The 25,265-nt window shown below is 46.8% G+C and overlaps 1 protein-coding gene across 1 annotated transcript; it reads right to left on the bottom strand.

Moving 5' to 3' along the window:
* Window positions 1-2,150: 2,150 nt before the first annotated feature.
* nuak1b (NUAK family, SNF1-like kinase, 1b) lies at window positions 2,151-23,815 on the bottom strand. The gene is made up of 7 exons (XM_080002630.1): window positions 22,647-23,815; window positions 17,336-17,456; window positions 12,186-12,337; window positions 10,871-10,936; window positions 10,229-10,348; window positions 7,487-7,619; window positions 2,151-7,291 (listed from the first exon to the last, which is right to left on the bottom strand). The coding sequence occupies exons 1-7, from the start codon at window positions 22,941-22,943 to the stop codon at window positions 6,222-6,224; spliced, it is 1,959 nt and encodes a 652-aa protein (XP_079858756.1). The 5' UTR covers window positions 22,944-23,815; the 3' UTR covers window positions 2,151-6,221.
* Window positions 23,816-25,265: the final 1,450 nt, after the last annotated feature.

Raw genomic sequence — 25,265 nt, 5'->3', positions numbered from 1 at the left:
GGAGAATACTCCCCCATCTTTCTTCATACAAAGTGGGGTTTTTTTCTCCCCCCAGACAAAGGACTGGAAGAGCCCTCAAAACTGATTTGAAGAGCATATAAATCCCCCTGCTTTCATGTTGCAAAGCCCTCTGCGTGTGATGGCTTCTATCCATTTTGCGGCTCATGGGTACTGTGGGGAAAGGGATTCTCGCTCCGGGGCTGAAAGCAGAATGTGGCTTATATCCTCCAACATTACGCAGACTTCCTGAGAGGCCGCGAAGCCGAGGTCACGCCGGAGGACCGGATGGGAAAGGTTGGGTGTTCGGAACGTGAATCCAGCCTCCGTCAACCCTTCATACCATAACCTTTGGGGTGGGGGGCAGACAAGCTGACCTTCTGCAGATGGGTGGAGGAGATGGAAGCAAAGCGGGAGAGATCGGAAAGGTCTGGCGGCTGTGCATCGTGCGAGGGTTGAAAAGTGAACCAGATTGTTCAGAGGACATTAAAAAAAAACGAAAAAAAACCCCTTTGAAACTCAGGTCACATCGGTGTCAGTGATGAATTTCACTCCGTGGAACTTCACAGAACTTCATGTTAACTTCTCATTAGCACGGTCTGCATTGACCCTCACATTTGGCGGACAATGAGTTATTCCGTGTACTGCCAAATTGTTACATAATTACACTATTAATATTAGTCTTTGCATTCCTCTGGATAATTGAACTATTCCCAGCTTTGTTCTTCACTTCAACTGATTTGGCCAATTGCTACAGTATAATGATTGGGGGGATTATTCCCAGCAATACTGTAAGTGTGAAGTGAAACTGTAATTGAATGGGATGTCAAGACAGATGGGGTTTACAGGCACTGCAGTCCCTTTTTAAGTAACACTAAACCAGAGGTAATAGCTAAGGTATGTGAGTGAGGTATTTTATATCCTGCTACGCATCTGTCCCCCCCAAGTCCTGCTGCCTCTGTGTGCTGCCAGCGCGAGCCAGCACTGCTGTCCTGCTTAACGGCATCCACCCAGCCGTCCAACCATCCGTCCAGGACATCCAACCGCCTATCCACCTAGCCACTCCATCCACTGGACGTCCATCCAGCCAGCCGGCCATTTGACCATCCAGTCATCCACCTATCCACCCAGCCGTCCAGTCATCCACCCCGCCATCAAACCATCCATCCACCCCGCCATCAAACCATCCATCCACCCACAGAACCATCCACCCTGCTAACCCATCATCCACCCAGCCATCTATCTATCCATACAGCCATCCAACAATCCACGCATACATCCATCTATCCACCAACCATCCACCCATACGTCCAGCCAGACATTAATCTAGCCATCAAACCATCCACCAACAATCTACCCATACACCCATCCATCCACCCAACCATCCACCCAGCTAACCAGCCAAGCATCCATCCATCCAGCCATTAATCCAACCATCCAGGCATCCATCCTCCCAACATCCATCCATCTACCCAGACATCCACCATCCCAACCATCTATCCACCCATTCATCCAACAATCCACTCATACATCAACCCAAACATCCAGCCACCTAGCTGTCCCACCATTCATCCATTAATCCACCTAGTCATCCAGCCATCCATCCACCCAGTCATCTATCACCCGTCGACCCACCCAGTGAGCCATCCATCCAACCATCTATCCAGTCATTCATCCACCCAACCATCCATCCAGCCAGCTATTCATGCCTCTATCCATCCAGGCATTCATCCATCCAACCGTCCATCCACCCAGTCTTCTATCGATCACAAAATCCATCCATCCATCCACCCATCATCCACCCATCCAACCATCCAACCACTCACTCCTTTCTGCAAAATGTGGATTAAATTAATGCAGCAGCAATGTTCTCTCTTGACAATTAATTAGCTCTACAAGTACTAAAAACAGACACTCATGTCTCCGCCGAGCCAGACAAGAACTCCAGGTTCTTTTTTTCTACTGTGGCTTGTTTGAGGGTGGAAATCTTTGCAGAATGACTAAAAGGCAGCTGTTAGGTTGTTTCCACAAACTGAAGCGGTTTATTGAAACAGTAACATTGAAATGTTTGTCCTATTTGTATATTTTGCATACTTTTCAAATAAGGCAAAGAATTTAATTGAAAGATAAAAAAAGGAAACACACACACAACCTTCTCTTGATTCATTTATTAGAGTTGTTTGAGTACTTACAGAGGCATGATGTTGAATGGAGTAACACCCAAACAAATGAATTAAGACATTTTACAGGATTTTGGCAAATCTTATGGTTTGGTTTTCATGAAATGTGTACTTGAACAAGGCTGAATCCCAAAGAATCTCTCTTTACAGTGTGTCGCCCACACACACGCACACACGCGCACACACGCACACACACGCACACACACGCACACACACACACTCCAAAGCAGGCCAAGGCATAAACATGGAGTAAATTGACAATTTTTCAAATGCAATGGCTTGATCACCAATAAATACACGTATAAAAAAAAACAACACAATGTTAATAATTTTTTTGTTATCAAAAATAAAAGAAAATAAATCATAAAAGATAGCAAAGGCACTCGTAATCCACCTTGGCAGTCCATGATCATCAGAGACACCAGAAGAAAACAAAAGGCAGTAGCCAACAATAGTAATGAGCCCTAATAAAAATAATACTTAAATAACAAAATAATACTAATTTATTATTATTGTCATAACAATATCCAGTCAAGTTTTCCTATGATTAGCTGTTATTGCAAACTAACGGATATGCGCCAGTTATTTCCAGTTTGGCAAAGTGAGCGTTGTATCATCAGATTCTTTCCACTGCTTTATATACTTTTCTACTGATGATGTTCCAGCATTTTGGCACTCCCCTACTTTTGTATAGACAAACAAACCACCGCTTTCAGGGCGGCTGGCCTTATATGTGTGTTCGCCTTCATACAGTATGAGGTTACATTAACAGGACATCGTTTCAATATTATGGATTCCAATCAGTGAATCAGTTTGTCTATATTTTCAGTAAGTTTGACTAAGAATTAAATATGACCGAGAACAATTTCTCTGACTCCGCCTGTGTACTTAGACGGAATAAACTGATATGTGAGATCAGATGTTTTAGTTTTGTTGTCCAAATTCAAGAAAGGAAGGAAGGAAGGTTTTTCTGCCATAACATAAAGCAATATAAAGTTTCTTATATTTTGGAGAATCAAAAACAGAAGCATAATAAAACAAAATACTAACATAGTATAATTTCATCACTGTAAATCCAGTTGACAATAAAATGCAATACAAAAGACAATAAAATGCAATATAATACGCAACAGGTTTCTTATATAAATCAATACCCAGGACCTTTTCTTCACACGGGCAGACCACTGAAAACATTCAATGCACGTTTATTGTTTCTTTCTTCCTCGGGGACAATCTACTGCAGGATTTTCCACCGACACCATCTGATATTTTGGGTGATGTCAGTCCTCAAACTCCTTGTACTCGCCTGCTGTTGAAAAGTGTAACACTAGGTCTACGGCCTTAAAAGAATGCACAAAGTCAAAAAAGGGACCCTTCACACAAGCTGTATCAACAGCCTGCAGCGTGCATGGCCGGCAGAAAAAGAAGAAATAATAAGAAAATAAACATGAAAAAAATATGAAAAAACAAACATGAGCTAGTGTAATGGTGACTTCATTCACTGATGGGGAATCCTGTTTCTGAGCAAAACAAAAAAAAAAAAACCCAAAACAATTAATTATTAGTCATTAGTCTGTAATCTCTCCAACCTGCTGTCAACCGCTTTAAAGCTTTTTCACGTCTTTGGCAAAAAGAAAAAAAACAAAACAAAACAAGAACCCTAAAACAACCTAACTTTCCATCTACTTTCTATCTATCGACTTGCTTTACTTTCACTAGTCTACATACTGTAACCTTTGTTCCTTCCAAAAATCCAACAACCTTCCATGCTTTCCTTCCATTTTTTTCTGAACCGGAAAGCCCTTCTCTCTCTCTCTCTCCCTCTCCCGCTCTCTCTCTCTCTCTCTCTCCACCATTCCAGGCATCACTTGTTCACACTCTTTCTGGCCCGTGAGCTACAAATGGCTGCACACTCCAACTCTCTCTTTACACTCAAATGAAAACAATAGCTGGCTAATTGTGCCGGCTTGACATAATGCACCAGTATACACAGCTGGAGGGCTGAGCGCAGACCGCAGATCCCACCTGTGCTGCCTGCGTCGGCTCGGGGCCCGATAAGATCCCCAGCACCAACACGTCTCCAGCCATTGTCTGCGGAATGCGCTGTGTCATCAGCGACGAGCAAATCCACCGACTGAGCTCTTTTCAAACGGGGGCTGGGCCAAATATTAATGCGCTCGGGGGGATGGGGGGGGGGGTAGGAACCACCTTTTATGTCTGTGGCAAAGTACACAGACATACTTTACCATCGCCCCGCTGGCCGGGTTACGGCATGTAATCAATGCTGAGGTGCTCCCCACAACGAGAGTTTAAAACAAAAAAAGCGAGCCAGCTGCGTCTTTATTTGCCGGGCACATTCCAGGACAGTGAGGAAGCTGTCTGAGACATCTACCTTCACTAAAGGTTTCTCTACGTGAGCCCCTCCAGTCCTCCTCCTCCCCCTCCCCTTCTTCTCCTTCTTCTTCTTCCGCCACCGCTGCCAACGAGCCCTTGTTCCACCAAACCACCCAAACTGCAGACGGCCCGAGCCGAGGGGTTTGAGGGCGCACGCGACGCTGAACACAGACAACCTAATTAAAGACCCGTTTTCTCGTTCCCGAGGCCGCATATTATAATCCACCCCATCATGCCTCCGGGCCTGTAATTTCAAGGAGGTAACGCCGTCTCATCTCTTGCGCTGTCTCAAAGTCCTTGCGTGACCTTTGAACACCCCCCACCCCTGTCACCCCCTAATAAAAAAAATAAAAAAATAAAAAAATAAAAAAAGTAAAAAGGCTTGTGTGTTTAAGGGTCCTGGGTCCTCTCCACATTCACAAACAACAATTTCAGAACAACACAAGTGATGACAGGTCGGCCTGGCTCCTCTTCTCTCTCCGCTTTCAGGAAATGACATACATAATTTCATTATAAAATCCAAAAAAAGGCACTTCCTACATATTCCCTAGTATCATACACATATATAGGACATACGCATTTTATGAAGATACACCTGTCTGTGCGCTTTACATGCGCAGCCACAGTTTTATATATGCGGAGTATATATATATATCGTTACGTTTCCCCATCACTTAGTAACAGAATTATATATGTCAATTCCAAAACGAAGGGTCGGAGACAATGAGCTTTGGACTCTTCCAGTAAAACAGCCAGCACCCACCAGTTTGGCATCAAAAACTAAAAGCTACACAAAACATTAATAAATAATCAATTCATAAACATCATCAGTTATTTTGGAGCAAGACCCTGGTTTGTTTTCTTTCTTTCTTTTTTTTTTCTTTTTCTCTTCTCTCAATTCAGGAAGTGAAGATCACAAAAGCATGTGCTCCGTCTGAGTTTTTAAGGTGCTATTGTAAACTCAAAATAAAAATGGGTGGTGCTCTCTAGGAGAGCCAACCATTTTCTGGTCTCTGCGTTTGTGATTCTAACTTGCCTTTTTGCTGAATATGTAAACATTTTGAACACAGCAAAGTCTCTGGGCGGGCCGACAAGACAGACTGGGTGGCATTCTCTTCTGCCAGCAACTTTCTCTCACATTCTCACAAACACATGCAAACTGAATTTCTTCCGGCCAGAGAAGTGCATGCATGTGTGTACAATAGTGTGTGTGTGTGTGTGGCTGTGCGGGTGTGTGTTGTTTACTTATCACTCCAATCAAGATTTCCACCCTAGTTGGGAAATCACTACCTTCCAAAAAAGGTATATCCCAGAAATACACCGGTCGTCAACGTCACCCATACACATCTATATATCACACACACACAGGACCCAACACAAACTTTCAGGAGTGGTTGCCAAGCTGGTGACCATTCTCTCACTGTTGTGGTTGACAACACGCACAAGATCGTTGATAATGGCCCAAATGTGGTTGCCTGGGGCAACTGTTATTGTCGGGCCCTGCATTGGCGTACACACACACACACACACACACACACACACACACACACACACACACACACACACACACACACACACACACACACACACACACACACACACACACACACACACACACACACACACTCCTTGTGCCACCCTGCTGCTAGGTTAGGTAAGGTTGCTGCTAATGTCCAAGGCTTGCTGATACACCTGAGTCATGTCCTCCAGGTCGCCCAGCAAGGTGAAGCTGCCGTTGTCCCCCGGCGAGCCCTTCGGTCGGGAGCCACGGCTGAACTTGGGTCCCTGGAGCGGCGGCGTTGCCTGGAAGCCTGTGAAGTTGGTGAGCTGCAGCAGGTTCTCAGCAGAGACGCAGGCCCTGATCTTGGGGCGCAGGCGGGGGCTGGAAGGCGGCCACTCGGCCCCACCAAGGGAGCTGGGAGACAGCGACAGGATGGAGCTGTCCTCCCCCACCATGCTGGAGGGACGGCTCTGGCTGCGGGACAGGCCGGAGTCGGCCGAGGAGGTGGGCTCGCCAAGGGCCCCGGCGACGGCCGCTGCTGAGGGAGGCCCGCTGTAGGTGGAGTACTTGCCGTTGCGCTTCAGGATGCCCTTTCTACCCATGGCTCTTTTGGGTGGGGAGGTAGCAAGCAGTGACATTGTGGCACCCCCTAGCAGCTCGGAGGACTCGCTGCGCTCCGGGGAGGAGTAGTACCCTGATTCTCGCTGTTGATTGTTCTTCAGGATGCCTTTCTTGGGAAGAGTGGGCACCATCTTGGCCGGTGAGCCCCCTGCCAGGCTGGGGTCCTCTCCCTCTCGATCTGGACTGGAGGCTTCTTCTCCCCCCTCCGCCGACTGCATTAGCGCCTCCTGTCCCAGCTCCACTTCATCCAGGCCGGGCGACGTCACCCTGGTCTTCAAGATTCCCTTGGGCCTCTTCAACCCTGGCTTGTCCTCCACTCCACAGTGGGGCTCCCCCACTTCGTTGTTTTCCTTCTTGGACTTTTTAGGCCTCTGGCGGAGCAGCTGGGGCAGGCCCGCAGCGCTTCGTGGCTCGGTGCGGTTCTGCCAGTCGATGAAGCGGGCCAGCATCGGCGAGCCTCCGTGGTCACGTTGGGTCTCGCAGTCGCACACACTGTTCTTCCAGCCCCAGTTCACCCACCAGTGGTTGGCGATGTCCTCCACTGTGGCCCGACGTTCAGGGTTCACCATCAGCATCCAGCGGATGAGACCTCGGGCATCTGGCAAGGAATGGGACAGATGAGATCACCACGTACAACAGTGACTCACAGACGACTCAGCCCAGTCGCGTGAGATTGCCGTCAAATGTGAAGCATGTGCAAAAAATGTTATACGTCAACATCCTGATAAATGTCTTCATTCATGTTAAGAAGTGGAATGAAGGAGACAAAGACACACAGAGCGAGGATCAGTACCTGAGGACTGCGTGGGCTCCCTGTACTCCCCGTTGCTGATCTGGCGGATGAGGTTCTTGTGGTCGCCGCCATCGAACGGCATCGTCCCGTAGACCAGGGTGTACAGCAGAACCCCCAGAGCCCAGCTGTCCACCTGTCGGCCAAACAAAAAGTTAAATAATTAATTTGGGTCAGCATTACGGTCTTACCATACCACTGAGACGTTGATATCAGCACCCCAAATATGCACCAGAGCTGCATTTCTTTACACCGGGTATTATGCAATGGAACTCAATATCGCTCGTCTTTTTCAGGCTGGTGATTCTCGGCACTTCATTCAGTAACTTCATTCGGAGCAGCTGAGCTCGCCTAATTATGACAAAAAAACTGAGTTACGCAGCAGAGCCCTATTTGTACCATAATAAAGATCCTTATTTCATATCCAGATGCACTCGAGGAGGCCCTCTGAAATTGCGCTGGTGTCTTTTCTGTAGAAACCCTGACATTTTGTCAATACTCTTAACTGCATCGGTGGAAAAAAAATGTAACTCCTCCTTAATAAGCCACCCCAGCCATCTCCTCGAGTCTATCAAGCAAAAGCAAGCGTTTCCTGACCACCCGCCTAATGTGATGTGGCTTTCTGGGTAGGCAGTTACATAAGCGTGTGTGTGTGTATGTGTGTGTGTGTGTGTGTGTGTGTGTGTGTGTGTGTGTGTGTGTGTGTGTGTGTGTGTGTGTGTGTGTGTGTGTGTGTCTGGGGACCGGGGAGGTGGTGGAGGCCGTGGGTGTAATAAGTCCAACAGAGATGGCAGAGCTGCCGTAACCTGGTTCCTGACAGCTCGTCTTTGACACTCTGCAACTGACTCTGATTAGCAGACCTGCATCAATGTGTGTGTGTGTGTGTGTGTGTGTGTGTGTGTGTGTGCGCCAAGCGTGGCAAGGGGAGGACAGGACATCTGGAGGAATGTGTCTCCTGACTGCTGAAGCTGAAGCTTAGAGATTGTCTGGGAATCAGTGGTGGAGGAAGTACTTAAGGCCTTTCACTTAAGTAAAAGTACAAACACTGTGACATAAAAATCACTGAAGTAAAAGTGAAACCATCGACCACCACCATAGATATTTTCTATTCAAGTAAAAGTGAGTAAGTACTTACTCTTAAATGTGCTTAATGTATTAAAAGTAAAAGGGTTTGTCATGTCCAGTGTCCTGTTATAACACAGTGTATAATAAAGTATAAAGTGCCACTGGACGTTTTTTAGATCCCGGTTACAATTTACAAATAAATAGGTGAAAGAAAATGTACTGAAGTACAGCAACAGCGTACTTGTGCTTGGTCACTTTCCAGCCCTGCTGGGAACAGGAAGTCAGATAGGGAGATTTAAGGAGCTGCTGAACTTCCTCTTGCGGCTGGAGGAATGTTTGGCTATCTGGCCCCGGCGGCCACGGTGCCGTCGGTCCGCTCCTGAGGCCCAACGGCTCCGTGTCCAGTCCCACGTTGATGTGTTTCTATTTTAAGCTCCTTGTTTAGCTGTAATTTCACCTCAACTGTCGTTCTGTAATTTCGATTGCGATCGGCCGGCCGCCGTTTTTAGCGCTCTCGGGTAAATTATAGTGAATTACGATGAAATTGAACGTTTGAAATTTGTATTACAAAAAAAAAAAAAAAAAAGAAAAGCGTTTTTTTTTTTTTTTCCCTCTCTTTGTTTACCGTGACCTTTGGAGTCTGGAGGCGACACCCTTTGGGATATTTTTAAACTGACATTGCTGAGTCAGACACCGTGGATTGTGCCCGTGGTCTCCCAGGGAGGCTGCGGAGCTCATTCCGATCCCGTTAGATGGAGAGAGTGGGAGCGACAGAAATCTCACGCAGTTCAAAGGGGCCCACTCAGCGCCACAAAAGGGAGGATCGTGGGGGTCTGGGTGATACGGACAGTGTTTGAGCCTCCACCCCCACCCAAGCCTCCCACTGTGAAGATGTGAGAGAGCTAGACTCATGGTTGTTGTTTTTTTTTTTATCTTTGTGTAGATACAAATGACAACCACTTTGATGAAGATGATGAAGACATTAGAAGAACACGAGTCATACGGGTTATCAGATTCTTGTGTGTGTTGTGTATGAGGCAGGGATTCTCAGCCTTTTCCACCTCAATTCACAAGAACAGACGCTTCACATCAGAGTTTGGCACGGCAGCTTTCAGTTCTAACGCATCGTGCTCGAATCAATTACAGGAACGACCTTAAACCTGAGAAATTCAGCTTAATTTTTAGATTTCAAACACACAGTTGCAGCCTGTTCCAATATCAAGGCTCATGCAGCTAATTGTTTTTACATTGTGGGTGTTGCTGTTTTCATGTTTTTATTTTATTTGTTTTCATTTTATGTGCTGTATTCATTGGCCAGGGCTCTCTTAGAAAAGAGATTCAATCTCAAAGTGGCCACCCTGGTTGGATGAAGGTTAAAAAACAGTTTAAGACAAATAAAAGTCTTCCGGCTAATATTTCCCTCCTTTATTAATCAAGTAACTTTCAACTTTTGAGTTCCAAGGTGGGAAATTTCGCTGGTTCAGAGGTCAAGCTAATTACTATTTAAGGCAAATCATTTCTTAAGGCGTAGGGTGGACGGGCTGCGGCCCATTGCAGATCAGTCGGTGCGCGGCCCCATAGGAGGCGCTCGTGGACCAGTAGTGGGTTTCGCGGCCCCGTGCTGAGGAAACGCACTAAGGAGCGTTCGTGTCCTAAACGCCGTCCGCTCGGAGCCCTCACCTCTGGGCCGCGGTACGGGCGCCCGTTGACGATCTCTGGCGAAGCGTACAGCGGACTGCCACAGAACGTCTGCAGCAGCTTGTCCTTGTGGTAGAGGTTGGACAGCCCGAAGTCAGCGATCTGTGGGGGCAAAGCAGGTGTGATGGTCAAAGGCGGGCATGTGATTGTTAATCCCTCATAAAGAGATTATACGAGATTAATTAATTCACATGCCACTTTAATTGCACATATCTGTACATACATAGGCATATTCCCTCTATCTATTCCATTTTATTTCCTTTTATTTTTTATTGTATTTTATTTCTATATATTTTTATCTTATTCTATAAGTATTCAACTTACTGTATTATGTTTTAGGAGTCAGTTAGTCGGTCTATTAGAAAGGAATTCTTTACTTTTATTTCTTTTTTACCTAGGACATATTGTGTGCTATCACCGGGTGCGTTGCATTACATTTCACTGCATATATGTATGAAAGTATGTATATGTATGTGACAAATAAAAAATCTTGAATCTTGAATCTTGAATCTCTTCTTGTTAAGGCGTCCGGGGGGGATTATGATGCGAGGTGCCGTTTCTTTGGAGGGTGGAGGGGATATACAGTAACTTGCATGACAGATCAAGTCCGGGGTGGTCCTTTACCTTAATATTACCGTTTTCATCCAGTAGCACATTTTCCAGTTTCAGATCCCGGTGTACCACCCCATTCTGTAGAAGGGAAAAAAATGAGAGACAACATACAATAGTGATCACGCAGCTATTACCATATCACTCACGGCAGATTATTCCGAGCAACAAACAGCCCATGTGTGCTCACGGATGATTTACCGTACACAGACAGAGGCGGCCTCGCAACTTCCAGGGGAAATCAGGGCGGCATGTTAGTGTAGTAAGTGTTTAACTGGCGCTGTCCCCTCTGGGAGGATCCCACTGACATCTGCCGCGTTCATGTTCTCCCCCGACTCGCACACACGTCATACAAACACGGGCCTCTCTAATTGCGCGCCGGCTCGAACAATGATTCCCCGGCAGCATCTCGTCGCGAAGGGAGGGGAGCGCCGGTCCCGTCTGAAAAGGCCCGGTGGGTTAACATGTGGCACAGAGTGGAAGCCGGCCTGTTTTAAGATGTTATGGGAGGAGCAGGAGTGACTTCACCCTCTTCACAGCTGTGGCTTCTTCTCAGCGCAGTGGCCTGTCGTCCCATTGGTTTCGTATGCCCCCCCCCGCGCCCCCCGATCGCAACCGGCGCTCACGTTCACACGGCTCCGATTGGTTGGCGAGAGGCTCCCGCTTGGGCGGCGCTTCCAGTGTCAGTCAGCCACACTCCTCCACCCGGCGCTTACGTGATGATTCATCTTCCCTGGCTGTCAGGCACCATGCTATCTAAGGAGCATGACATCACCCCTATCCCTATCTCCAGCTGGAGAGACGATGACTCGGGTTTGGGTTGGGGTTGGAGGGGTGGTGCTTACTCAAACAAGATCTGGGTTCCAAGGGGAAGGGGCGGGGGGTTGGACAGTGGATGACAAGCTCGGGGAGGAGGAGGAGGATTGTGCTTGCATCTGGACGGAAGGTGGAGGCAACGAGAGCGTCCAGGGAGAGCGTAAACAAAGCCAACCCAAACCCCTGGTACGATATAGTGCGGTAGTAGAGTACTACGCTCAGTAAGTGGAGCGTAAGCCTGCACTCCACTGGCCTGTGCTCCATCTCCACTCTGAAACAGATGACTCCCTACGCCCAGGACGCCAATAAAAGCAGCAGCGCAGCAGCAGACTGACCGGCTATGTGGTCGACTGCGGAGACGCATGGTTAGTGTTACAGCGAGAACCATCCTGGACGGCAAAAGAAGTGGATATGTGCAGAATGTATGAGAGGAAAAAGTATAAGGCACGTAATTAGATGAGAAAATCAAGTCCAAGTGTGTGTGTGTGTGTGTGTGTGTGTATGTGTGTGTTACCTTGTGACAGTGATGCACAGCAGAGACGATCTGTCGGAAGAAACGTCGCGTCTCCCGCTCGCTCAGACGCCGCCGCTCGCTGATGTAGTCGTACAGCTCGCCCTTGCTGGCGTACTCCATCACAATTACGATTTTGTCCTTATTCTCAAACACTGGGGAAAGGGGAAAAGGGAAAGAGACAGAAACCTTTGATGACAACAAACTAAAAATCGTACTTTGGTGCGTTTATGGACTCCTGAACTCTTATGTTTATAGACTTCAGCTAAGTTATGCATTATATTAATGTGACAAGAACATTACTGGTACTACTTTCCGAATTTCCGTAATATTATTATTATAATTATTTTCAATACAATTTTATTTTTGTATTATTTTGTATTATTGCTATCTTTATTATTACTTTGTTTTTATGCAAATTCATTGGGCAACTGCTAGAATAGCAATCTCATTAGGGATGAATACAGTTGATGTCATTTTATCTGAAATGACCTCATCTTATCTCACATGTTATGCTATCTTATTGTATCTTATCTTGAAGCCAAAGAGTCCCAGGACCTTTTTTTTTTTTTTTACAATCATTTCATAATCCCTGGCAGACAGTGTTATGAAAACGCACAGTAAAGTGAGTCCCCCCCCCCCCCATCTTGATTCCAAATTCCGACGCAGTGCAGAGCCTCTTTGTATTGCTCCCCGGGTTACATCACCTAAACCCCACCTCATGTTCATAACTCCAGCCCTTTACAGGACTGCTGCAGGGAGAGGCTGTGGATTCAATCAAACCAACCCCTCGGAGAGCAGAGAGAGAGAGAGAGAAGAAGAGGGGAAAAGGGAGAGAGAGAGAGAGAGAGAGAGAGAGATCGATGAGTCATAAATACAGTCCACCACGGTTTTGGGAACTCAACTCGTGGACTCCTTATCTTGCCAAACCTCACCTAACCCTCGTCCTGGTGTACCACACACAAAGAGGAAACATTCCGCAAATGGATTCCATGCATTTTTTTTGTCCAAAACACCAAACTTTCTGTTTTGTGTTTGTGCAAAAATGTTGCCTACCAGTCTATCATTTCCACTAAGCTACATGGTTCTTGCAATTTAAGCAACGAATGGAAATGGTTGGTCAGGCAGAGAGAGGGAGAGAGAGTGAGAGAGAGAGAGAGAGAGGCCAAAGAAGTGTAGAGGAAACACCACAGTCCACCGCGTCGCTCCTCACTGTGGCCGCTGGCTTTCCCACACAGTCGGGTCACCGGGGGTGAAGGCCTCCGCTTTCTCCACCCATGAGTGAGCACCTTCATAGCCCCCCCCCCCCCGTACAAAAACACACACACGCTGAGTGATGGCAATGCTCCCCGATTGTGACCGTCTGCTCTCGGGCAGAGACGGTGTTATGGTAGGAGACAGGAGGCGGAGAATGTCGAAGATGGCAGCACGGGGTAAGACGGCAGCATGGGGTAAGACGTGGAAAACTGGCAACATTGCAAAACCGGCCAATCAACACACCTTTGTGTTTGTATTGGAAAGAAAGTCCCCCAATCACACGTTGAGGTTCAATGTCATTCTTTCACGGAGCACTGCATGTATAGAAGCATTAAGTTGAAAAACAATGTTTTTCTGTGACAACAGCGTCCATCGGGACACATCTAAATATTTTTAGGACTTAAATATATGGATGGCTCTCCATTCAAAGATGCAGGATGTATCTTTGAATGGGCATGTTACGGACGGAACACTAGTGAACAGAATCTTACAGACTCTGAAATGGACTTGGGTTTCGGGCACTAACACACATGATCTCAGGAAAGAGTGCGGTGGGACTTTGCGATTGGTGGAGCAGAGTGATGACCTGGGTGATCCAGCAGAGGAGTGAGGTTTGAATAGAACAGCCGGCTCTCAGCGTGGGCTCCCATTTACCTCGCACCCCTGATGGTGGGGTAATTACCTGACTTACATAAGCGGGGTTAGTGACAGCCTGTTTTTCGTGGGGGGGGGGGGGGGGGCAGCTTGAGTCTACTTAGTGCTTCGTTCATTTCGAACAAGTAGCTCAGTCGGCTTTTTTCCGTTTTTTTTTTCTTCTGGTCCGTATAATTCTGGGCAAGCGTTAGCTGGAGCTAAGTGTTGTGCACCCTTTAGGCCAGTAGAGGGCAAGGCACGATAATCTTTTTTTTAAAAATTTATTTATTTATTTTTATTGTTTTGAGAGGGACTGAAATTTAACCAGATTATCTCAGAATGACATGTTTAGAAGGTGGTTAATGAATCATTTCAAGTGTTCTTTTTAACAGGTTCTCGTATTGTGAGAGTTTGGTATGGTGGGTGGAGCAGATATGAGCAATGGTTTGAGAAAAAATGAAGGGATATTACTTTTCTCTCCGTGTCACAGTCACTCGGGGCTCGTCTCCCCCCGGCTCTGGGACAAAGCGGCGTCTCACAAAGAAACATAATACATGAGTATTTCATCAGGACAAAGCACTTTTAGCTTTTACAACATTCTTTGGGTTTGACTTTAAAAGTTGGGGTGGAGACGGAGTTACGGGATTGTGAGCTACGCCCGGCGAACAACGAGGAAAATGCACTCAAAGAATGCCTCACGCAGCATGCTGATGGGTGCAAAACCCGGAGGAGAGCGAGGGAGTGGTGAAAATCAATCTCCACACGCACATCTGGTTCTGCTTTACTTCACACAAGGCAGTTAGCGGGATCTGTCGCAGAGGGTGTTGCCGGATATACACATATTTGGGGGTGGGGGTGCTCCTATACATCTGTGAGGCAAGGCTGGGCGGTGGCCAGGCCACAACAGTAAACACTGGGTTTAGGGAGAAACACCAGAAAGGAGGGCAAAGCACTAAATAAGAGAGGCTTGTGGAGTTTGGTGGTTGAGCAGGGAGGTAGGAACACCATAAAGGCTCCTCAGTTTATAAAGCTGGGGGTTCTTTTAATCATTGCCCCAGCCAATGAGCAAATCAGGCTCGACCGCAGTCCTCCAGCTGACTGCTGGCACGTTCCCATGACAAATAGCTCTGTTTGTCGCTTCGACATGCTGCTGATAATGCCCCTCGGACTATGGCATCGACCTCAGCGGGCGAGTCCTTTTGGGGCAGTGACACAAAAGCAGCCACTGCTGTGGCGGGGCGGGCGTCCCGAGCAGGGCCATAGAAACCGTTGCCGTGTTGACATAGCATTAAAAATAGTCACGCGTTCCAAATCGCACAAAACTCGCTCGCACACGGCAGCGCCTTGTGACTTTTATTACCTGCACAGAGGCCTCCGCTGTATTCTATCAAATGATGAATTGCATGCAATACCGCTGAAAGAATTCAATGGGAATTGTTTAACCTTTACGCTAACCATTATTTCCATCCATAACCAATCCTGTTGTGTTTTTGTTTCCGAGTTTGAGTTTGAGTCATTCAATAGAGCTCATATCGGCAGGGAAGGAAGTTCCCCGAAAGAGTAAATATGCCATGCTGTCTGAGGAGGCTTTGATATTTCAAGAACCGCTCGCTCTGGCAGAGAGATGTGGAATTAGCTCGAGGGGAAGCTTAAGGCCTTTCCTCCATCTGCATAGCGCCGGACTGGAGTGAGACCGGGGGCAGGCCGGGGTGACAGAGGTCAACGCTTATTGCTTCCCTGACTGCGCACACACACGCACACACACACACACACACACACACACACACACACACACACACACACACACACACACACACACACACACACACACACACACACACACACACACACACACACACACACACACACACACACACACACACACACGTTCTTTATTTGAGTCCACATGCAAGAAATATATTAAGTTTTGCATAAAGTTTATTATCTGTTATGAGTGTTCAAGGATCTCTCACGCTATCCCTCTCTGGCAGACACACATGAACACACACTGAAAGATACACACACACACAAAGTTAAACACACACACAAATCTCACACAATCACACTGACAATTCAAACAGACACTTACAGTAGACATTAAGAGACAGGCTGACAGACACACACACACACACACACACACACACACACACACACACACACACACACACACACACACACACACACACACACACACACACACACACACACACACACACACACACACACACAGCTGCAGTTGTCTTTAAGTATCAACAGATGTCTAGCTCTGAGATCAAGACTAGGGAAGAATCGGGGTGAGATCCCTTAGATGTGGGGACAGGCAACCCTCGCAGAACCCCTCAGAAACACAAGCTCACACACACACACACACACACACACACACATACAAAAATCCCTGCTTTGTCAGAGCCATCCAGACATGGAGCAGCCCAGGTGGCCTGACGGAGCAGAGGAGATGAAGAACATCCCAGAGGTGTAGTTCAGGTCTTATTATGACATCTCCATGTCACAACATTATATTCCCACAGCCAGTGGCGTAACATGATGGTGATAGGCCCTTATGCAAATATTTTTTTGGAACACACACACACACACACACACACACACACACACACACACACACACACACACACACACACACACACACACACACACACACACACACACACACACACACACACACACACACACACACACACACACACAAGCCATTTTGCCACTCTAGGCAATCTGTCGATGGGGCGGTCTTCTTTTATTATTATCACCGGGACGCACAGTGGAGCGCAGATGGTGGGCGCCCCAATCGCTGGCGTGCTGAAGGGATGGGCCCCTAGCGGCCACTGGGCCCCGGTGCAGCTGCACTGGTTGCACCGTCGGTACTTACGCCACTGCCCATAGCCTTGTCCCCAGTGCCGGAAGACAGAGATGGTGTGAAGAGAGTATTTTAGGTGTGCACGTAACTTGACGACTGCATTCATTCATTCATTCATTCGTTCGTTCGTTCGTTCGTTCGTTCGGTCGTTCATTCATTCAGTGTGTGTGTGTGTGTGTGTGTGTGCGTGCGTATATGAGTTTCTATGAATGTTTGTCAGAGTTCTCGCCTAAAAGTCTTCACCATTCATGGGAATGCGTGATAATCGGTGACTAACTGTGTTTATGTCTGTGTGTGAGCCTGTGGGTGTGGGTGTGTGTGCGTGTGTGTGTGTGTGTGCGCGCATGCGCACGCACGCACACACTCACATGCGCATACGCGCGCGAGTCACCTTCATAGATGGAGATAATGTGTGGGTGGCGAAGTGACGACATGATCTCAATCTCACGGCGGATGTGAACCATGTCCTGCTCATCCTTGATTTTCTCCTTCCGAATCGACTTTATGGCCACCTGGAAGGAAAGAAAGAGAGAGAGAGAGAGAGAAAGAGAATGTTGTTCAGTTACTCAGTTGCAGTTCATGTTCAGTTACACGGCACGTTTTATTTGGAACCAGTGGACGAGTGCATGAATGACTAATGGGTCGTTGTAATGAGTGGCTATGAGAGATTTCCACAGAAATCAGTGCCCACAACACGTACATAGTCTTTATCTTGAATGTACACTTAACATGGGATAGAGCCTTGTTACTGGACATGTGGCCGATCCATTCATTGTGAAAGGAGGGGTCGGGGGTCTCATCTCATTCTCCTACTGTGCAATCCAACCTCAGTCTCCAGGGTGGCATCTGAAGGTGCTCTCCCTCAGACAAAATAACCTGCCACGTGGCGCCCTAATGGAGGCTTCCTTTGTATTCCTTAGGGCCCGGAGCCCACGTTTAGTCCTGTGTTTTTGTCTATGTTTTCGGCTGCCCTTCGAATTTGGGGCCCCCTAACCCCGCTCTAATGGAGAGATCGAGTGGCAGATTCACGAAAAGGTTTTACACCAGGGTTTCCATGGCAGCGGTCTGTCTGGAATGGGCTGTGGTCGAAACTGTTTTACGCTGTCTCCCCTCCCAAAGGACCGTTGCACTCACATCCCGTCAGGGAAACAGGGCAGTCTCGGGTCGAGGGTTCTAACATACCCAACAGGGCTGCTTTTTAAAGAGGTTCTCTGGTAAATAATTACATTTGGTTTGATAATTTCTCACTGTCCTGCAGGCACCACCAGGCTTAGACTCACCAGCGACTGGATGCGTTCAAACTCCCACTGTTTAGTTAATGCCCTCCTAACAAATGAAAGGTTACCAGGATACTCCAAATAAACCAATAAGAGCACACTGTCTCGCACATGTCCCTATAATCGTAGCCTAAACATTCTGGATTCAGTTCTTAGCTTCCTTTGATCAGGCCTTATATAGGGCCCATTCATTCTGAATTCTGTTAGTTTAAACTCTTGTCCTCTTGGAGCTAAGCGGTTGAATTCCATGGAGCCCTGCTTTATTCCATGCAGAAGAAACCACAGTCCACAGTAACGGGTGCCAAGCAAATTACCGTGTACATCCATAAAAATAACCCCAAACCGGAATAGTTCCCATCCAGAGCGTGTCTTGATTACATAGAATTAAAGAAAAGGATTTGGTCATAAACAAGAGGGGGTCCAGTGTGTCCACATGCTGCGTGGCGGCCTTCGTTAGCTGGTATTCCTAATTGGAAAAAAGTTGTTTGTGCCTTCGACACCGCTTACCTCATAGGATTAATTGGAACATTTTGCTTCCGATCTTAAAATGATTTGTAAGAGTTTGAACTCCCCTTCCTTCGGTGCAACAACTGTGCAAGTGAAGTCCTTACTAGTTGTAATTTAAAAAAAATTGAAGGTACAATGTAAGTTGTACCTTGAATATAATGTAAATTGAATTTTAATTTTATAAAATGTAGACATTTCTATTGTGACCTGAAGGGCCTCCATGGACTATGGAGGGGGTCCATGTATCATGGACCCCCTCCAAGGACCATGAACCCCCTCCATGACCTCTGACCTCCATGGACCATGAACCATGGACTATGGACCTCCCCAATTCATCCCATTTTAATTCTGACTGCAAGAGAAAAACTTTCCAAGCAACATGAGAGACATCAACCCAAAACTAGTGACAAGGCAAGTTAAAATTTCCATCGAGTGATTGTAGCCCGAGCACACGAAAAGTGCCTTCTTATAAAAAGCCAGCAATCAATCCTTGACTGCCACAATCCTAATACCACACTGTATGCAGGCTCATTAACTGAGCAAGCATTTCCCACAAAGGGCTTGAGATAAAGCCAGATATCTCTTGTGTTTTCTCCTCATGTTCTCCTGCCATGACCCCGTAGTGGATCATTAAACAGGATTGCGGATCGCCCGCCCGCCAGCTGGCTTGGCTGGCTTGGCTGGCTGACACAGCTACGCTTCTCCTCAAGTGGAGCGGCCATTACTGTCACTCACAGCAAACTGCCGCCGCCCCGCTGCCCGCCGCGGCTTCTCCCAGGTACAAGTTTCGCTTGCTTACGACAGAGGCTGTTTGAAGTCAAAGTCCACATTTCGCTTCACCAGAGCCTGACATCGGCTAGCACATTCTCAGGGCCATTAAAAAAAAAAAAAAAAAAAAAGATGAGGCATCTATCTCCAATTCAACCCACCCGCCCACCACCCCCAACCACCCCACCCTCCCTTGGTCTTTTGGGGATCATGTTCATCTCCTGTGAAGCGTGTGTGTGTGTGTGGATCAGAGAGAGAGAGATAGAGAGAGAGAGGAGTGAAATAGAAAGATTGAGAGATATTACAAGAGGACAATAGCGAGAGTACGTGTAGAGGCAGAATCCTCCATGATTCCAGAGAACCAACTTCTCGACCGGGGCCAGAAAACCTGGCGGCTCTTTAAGCGCACAGCACACGGCGCTGGAATGTCAGTGTTTTGCTCTCCAGAGTGAATCCATTGTTGGGGAGTGATGTAATCTAGTGCTTTAAACTCATATTAACGTGACTCTCTAACCCCTTTAAGTGACGCCCTGCCTCCCTCCCTCTCTTGTTATGATGGGGTTCCCTGTGTCCCTCCCTCCCTCCCTCCCTCCCATACAGGATATTAACTTTCCTCTCCAATCTCATTTCCTGCGACGGATGGCCTTTCATGTGTCACTACCCATTCTAGGCCCTGCTGTCACCACAACCTTTTTACTAAAGGCACCTACATGGCATGACATATGGCACACACACACACACACACACACACACACACACACACACACACACACACACACACACACACACACACACACACACACACACACACACACACACACACACACACACACACACACACACACACACACACACACACTCTCTCTCTTTCCCACAGATTCACTCTTTACATATAATCCATCAAAACGCCTCCTTGGAATCACAAAATTAATTATGGTTCGCGTATGACATATATACATAGAGATATCTCTGCATAATTTCAGCTTTATGACCGAGTATTTCTCCCTTGCACTGGCTTTTCGGAGCCGGCTGCCAAGAAACACAACACACAGCTGCAAAGGTTAGAGCGGCGCTCACTTAGTCAGGCTTACACTGACACACTGAATGTGCTTACATCTAATCAATCTTTCTCCAGCCCTTTCAAGCCGCTCGATGCCCACACACACACACACACACACACACACACACACACACACACACACACACACACACACACACACACACACACACACACACACACACACACACACACACACACACACACACACACACAGTTCTGAGCATCTAGTTTAAAAAAGTTTCAGTGAGTCAGGTTGGTTGGATTGCATAACGCTCTCAACAAGCTGTTGTATCTGCGATATGGACGCCGGGGACACTGTTCCCAGGGTCAGAGGTCGGATAAACTGCCAGCGCAGCGCGGGACACACTTGCCCCCGTGGGGTCGGCTGACCTCTGCTCGGCTGTTCATGCACCAACGAAGGTCCACCGATGCTTTCAAGCGCCGCCGCAAGACGCACAACCAACCACATGAACTCATCCATGTTTTAGATGCTTCAGCCTCATTAGGAATTGGGGCCTGGAGGAAAGATGTCCTGCTGTGGATGAAATGTAGGGGCTAGATTGAACGATGTTGTATTTTTTCTATCACCATTTTGGTATTGAGTGATGATTTGTGTATGAAAGAAGTTACATTTGGTTTTATAATCAAGCCGTATCAAGTGGAATATAATATGGAAAACTGTCCGAAACAACCTTCTAGCTCAAGGTCAGATATTGGTTTTGTGGTTCATAACGTATCTCCAAATCGAAGATGACTGCATGTGTTTACAAGTTGCTATCCCAATGTGTGGACACATACAGTTAGGGGACACATAAGTTAGGGACTTAGTTGCTTTTAATAGTACGGGGGGGGGGGTTAGGGAACAATATCCCAAACTTCCAAAGACATGATGAAACTCAATCTTAATTGTGAAATGAGAATGCTTAACACTAACCCTGCCATTACTATATTAATAAGCCATAAAATGTGCAGCACGGCAATGAATTAAGCGGGAGAGGCCGTAAGACTGAGCCGGGGGGGTTAGTGTTCCCCCAGCGTGCGTTTGCCAGGAGCTATGAAACCAGAGGTGTGCATTGCTGACCCATACTGAGTCCCCCCCCCCCCCCCCCCCCCCCCCGGCACTCTTAACACATGGAAAGTTCCTCATGTTCTGCCAGGTTGGGTGCCGGGGTCAGATTTTGCCACACGTGGACATATTTAAAGAGGCGGGCACATCCAAAACAACAGCTCAGAGGTTAGGCGCAAAACAGCAGATGGCAGATGTAGTTTTGGATGGGCAGCACGCCAAAAAGAGAGTGAGAGACTGCTATCTCTCTCACACACACACACACACACACACACACACACACACACACACACACACACACACACACACACACACACACACACACACACACACACACACACACACACACACACACACAAAGTGTGTAGCAAAGCACAAACAATAGCACAGGGACTTGATCCCATCAACGTTGTGCAGAGTTCAACAGTGCTGAACCTTGCAGCTCGTTCCTACAGTACACTGTATTCTTTGGCCCCCATACAATGTGCGTGGGCGAAGGCAAGGACCGTTGGCCGACTTTAATACGGCCTAATGTGGGGGTCACTGAAGCTGCAGCAGTCAGTCAGTAGCCGAGGTTTAAACACCAGGCATCCGGTGGCTGGACACCACTGGGAAAGCAGAGCGTGTGCAGCGCAGACTCTCTGGTCTCTGGGGTCTGATGAGAGCAGTGGGGGAAATCCCAACGGGGGAACACACGCACACGCCTTTGTGCAGCGGGATGCTTATTATAGCCCTATGCTGGGTGTTGCTAGGAGCAGGCCAAGGGTTGGCAAACTAGGGTCGGCGGCCCCCCTCGGTGTCTTTGAAGGAGTTGCAGAAAGATGTGCCACTTTTAGTCAGTTTATATTAAATGCTAAACCACACTGTGTTTATTATAGTTAGATTAAGTAAATACAACTTAGTCTCCAATAAAAAAAGACAACCCCTGGAGTAAGGCTACGCCTGAATTACAGGCATCTTGACTGAGCTCCAAGGACCTTGACAGATGTTTACATGCCGCGGAGAGGGTTCTCAAGTGGCTCACCTCTCTCCCGGAGTGCCGCTCGATGGCCTTCTTCACTTTGCCGTAGGTCCCCCGGCCGAGCGTCTCCAGCAGCTCGTAGCGGTGCTTCAGGTTGTGCTTGTGGTGGTGTTTCTTCACGCCCGAGTTCCTCCTCCCGTCACTGCGCTCCATCGCAGCCGTCTCTGCAGGTGAGCTGCTGCCAGGCGTTGGCGGCGGAGGGCAGAGGTCACCCCCCATCGGTTTGCCCGCTGGGGTGAGAGCTTGTTTGGACTCGGGGCGGGATGACACCCGGTGGGGTGACAGACAAGCGGTTTCCATCTCAACCAAAACCCCCCACTGTTAAATATTTCTTACTAAAAAAAAATATAAAAAAAGATAATATAACGCCTATAGGCCTAGTAATAGTATTAATAAATAAATAAATTACAATGAATAACACGTACTAGATAATATACTATTCAGTCATGGAAAGTATATTTCCAGATTGTCTTGATTGATCACTTGCTTTGATCATGCTTTAGTGACCAGATATGTTTTTGTTTTCTACCATTTAATGCTAATTAGGCTGTTATAATAATACAGAATAATAGTCAGTAACTACAAAGCTCATCAGGAGAACATCATGGGTCTAATATTATAAGAACATGATACACAGCCATATATAATATTAATTCTAGGGCTATGACGTAGACTATTATATTGATTCGATTGTCGACCGTCGCACAAAAAAAAAAAATCTATTATCCTGCGTTTATGGACAATATTAGTGCGAGCTCCGTAGAAAATAACATATAAGAGCAATAAAATATCTATATTTGTTTTACTTGTTAGTGGACTGGCGTGATCTCGTAGTCTGTCTAGTATTCTGGGTCGTTCACATTATCTCTCGTCTTATCTCACAGCTCAAAAAAAAAAAAAAGGAAAGGAACCCTCGGTGTCGTCGCCCACCCGAGAAAGCAGCGACCGAACCGGCGTTCTGGATGAAGACAACCCTCATTTTGTGCGCCTCGCACGCCCGGCCGCCGCGTCGCTCCTCTGGGCTGCGTCTCCGGTGCGGGGGGTCCAAGCCCTGGAAGTAGGGGGAGAGGAGTCCTCGAGCTGCGGCGCTTTCAACACGGCCATGGTCCTGCTGCTTCGTCTGGTGCCCTTCTCCTCGTTCGTCTTCTTTATTCCTTCTCTCCCCTGTGTCCTCCAGCCTGAAGGGGGGGAACGGGAGATGGTGATCCGGTGCGCAGGAGGCGGAGCCGCGGAGCCACGGACCTCCTCCTCCTCCTCCTCCTTCCCACCCCCGCCCGCCCCCCCCGTCTCCTGGTGCGCTCCTCTCGGTCTCTATTATAGGCCGCTCTCCCCTCCCAATCAGTCAGTCAGTCAAAGGGGGCATTTCCTCTCCAAACAATAGAATATGACTCACAATATGGATGCAGGGTGTCTGCAGGTCCTGAGCAAGCCATTCAGCTGTCCTCACTTTGAACGGATGGAGTTTTTCTTCTTCTACATTTTAAGAAGACTACCTCTTGGGGTTTGGGATTGACGATGTCCTACTGTAATCTCAACACAAACGTTTTTGTTTTTTTCTGAATTTATCTGTCCATGATTTTTTTTTTGTCTGATGTCTGATGTTATACTAACCCGTAGGACCTCTTAGGATTTTGAATGAATGAGGTCTTCATTTCAACATACAGTAATTATTTTCTGATTTTATTTCACCATGTATTTATTCTTTTGTCAAAATAAATCAAGGTCTTGATAATAATAATAATAATAATAATAATATATTAACCACGTATTTGTATAGCACCTTTCATACAAGACATGTAACTCAAAGTGCATTACATTTAAAGAAGGCATCAGATAGTGACAATGAAAGTAAAGCAAATGGCATTTACAGAGTAGAATATTAGCACAAGTAAAATAATTTCATGATAAAAAAAACAGGGTAAGAATAAGCATTCCTCAGCTAATTTTTTTCTTATTTCAATGGAGCCTTGGATTTTACTATCATGACACTCAAAATGTACAAAGTAAAATAAAATAATATCATATATTTCTGGTAAAAATATACAATTATTATGTTGTAAAACCCTAAGTGCACCACGGAACCCAATACCTGCTACACTTACCTGATGGAAAATGCCTAAGATTTGTCTTAGAAATGTCTTAAACATATTATATTTATCTGTCTCATATCTGCAGACACCCTGGAAACATGCCTTCCCATTAGAACAACACACACATTCTTATGAAATAGTACTGAGCCAATATCAATATTTTTTTATGAACTGTGCCTAATGTATAAAACATACTTGATGGTTCGACAGTTAAACAAAATACAGCTTGAAAAGTGGTAGTAATCAAGGATACAATTTTTGTAATCATAAAACAGACTCAGTGACTATTCAGCGATTCAGCCTGTTCCAAAACAGAAACCTTGTAGGCTAAACCAGAGGTTCTCCACCTTTTTTTATTCCAAGGCCCCTTGGTAGACTGATCTCTGAAATGGGGACCACAAAAAAAGGTGTACACATTTTATCCGCTTAAAATAAACTGCCACGTGGTTTAACATATAACTTGAACCTTGCTGACAAAAAGTGCAAACCAAACAACAAAAAATCCACCATCATCAGCGAGTTTGAGTATAAA

The sequence above is a fragment of the Zeus faber genome (assembly GCF_960531495.2).
Source record: "Zeus faber genome assembly, chromosome: 6".
NCBI classification, from domain to species: domain Eukaryota; kingdom Metazoa; phylum Chordata; class Actinopteri; order Zeiformes; family Zeidae; genus Zeus; species Zeus faber.
This window is presented reverse-complemented; position numbering and strand designations above follow the sequence as displayed.

Coding starts and splice junctions, on each gene's coding strand:
- nuak1b (XM_080002630.1), bottom strand. CDS start 22,943: ATGGAAACCGCTTGTCTGTCACCCCACCGGGTGTCATCCCGCCCCGAG. Junction 10,349..10,870: donor ATGAAAACGGTAATATTAAG/GTAAAGGACCAC, acceptor TTGCCCCCACAG/ATCGCTGACTTCGGGCTGTC. Junction 7,620..10,228: donor GCCCGTACCGCGGCCCAGAG/GTGAGGGCTCCG, acceptor TTTGGCCGACAG/GTGGACAGCTGGGCTCTGGG.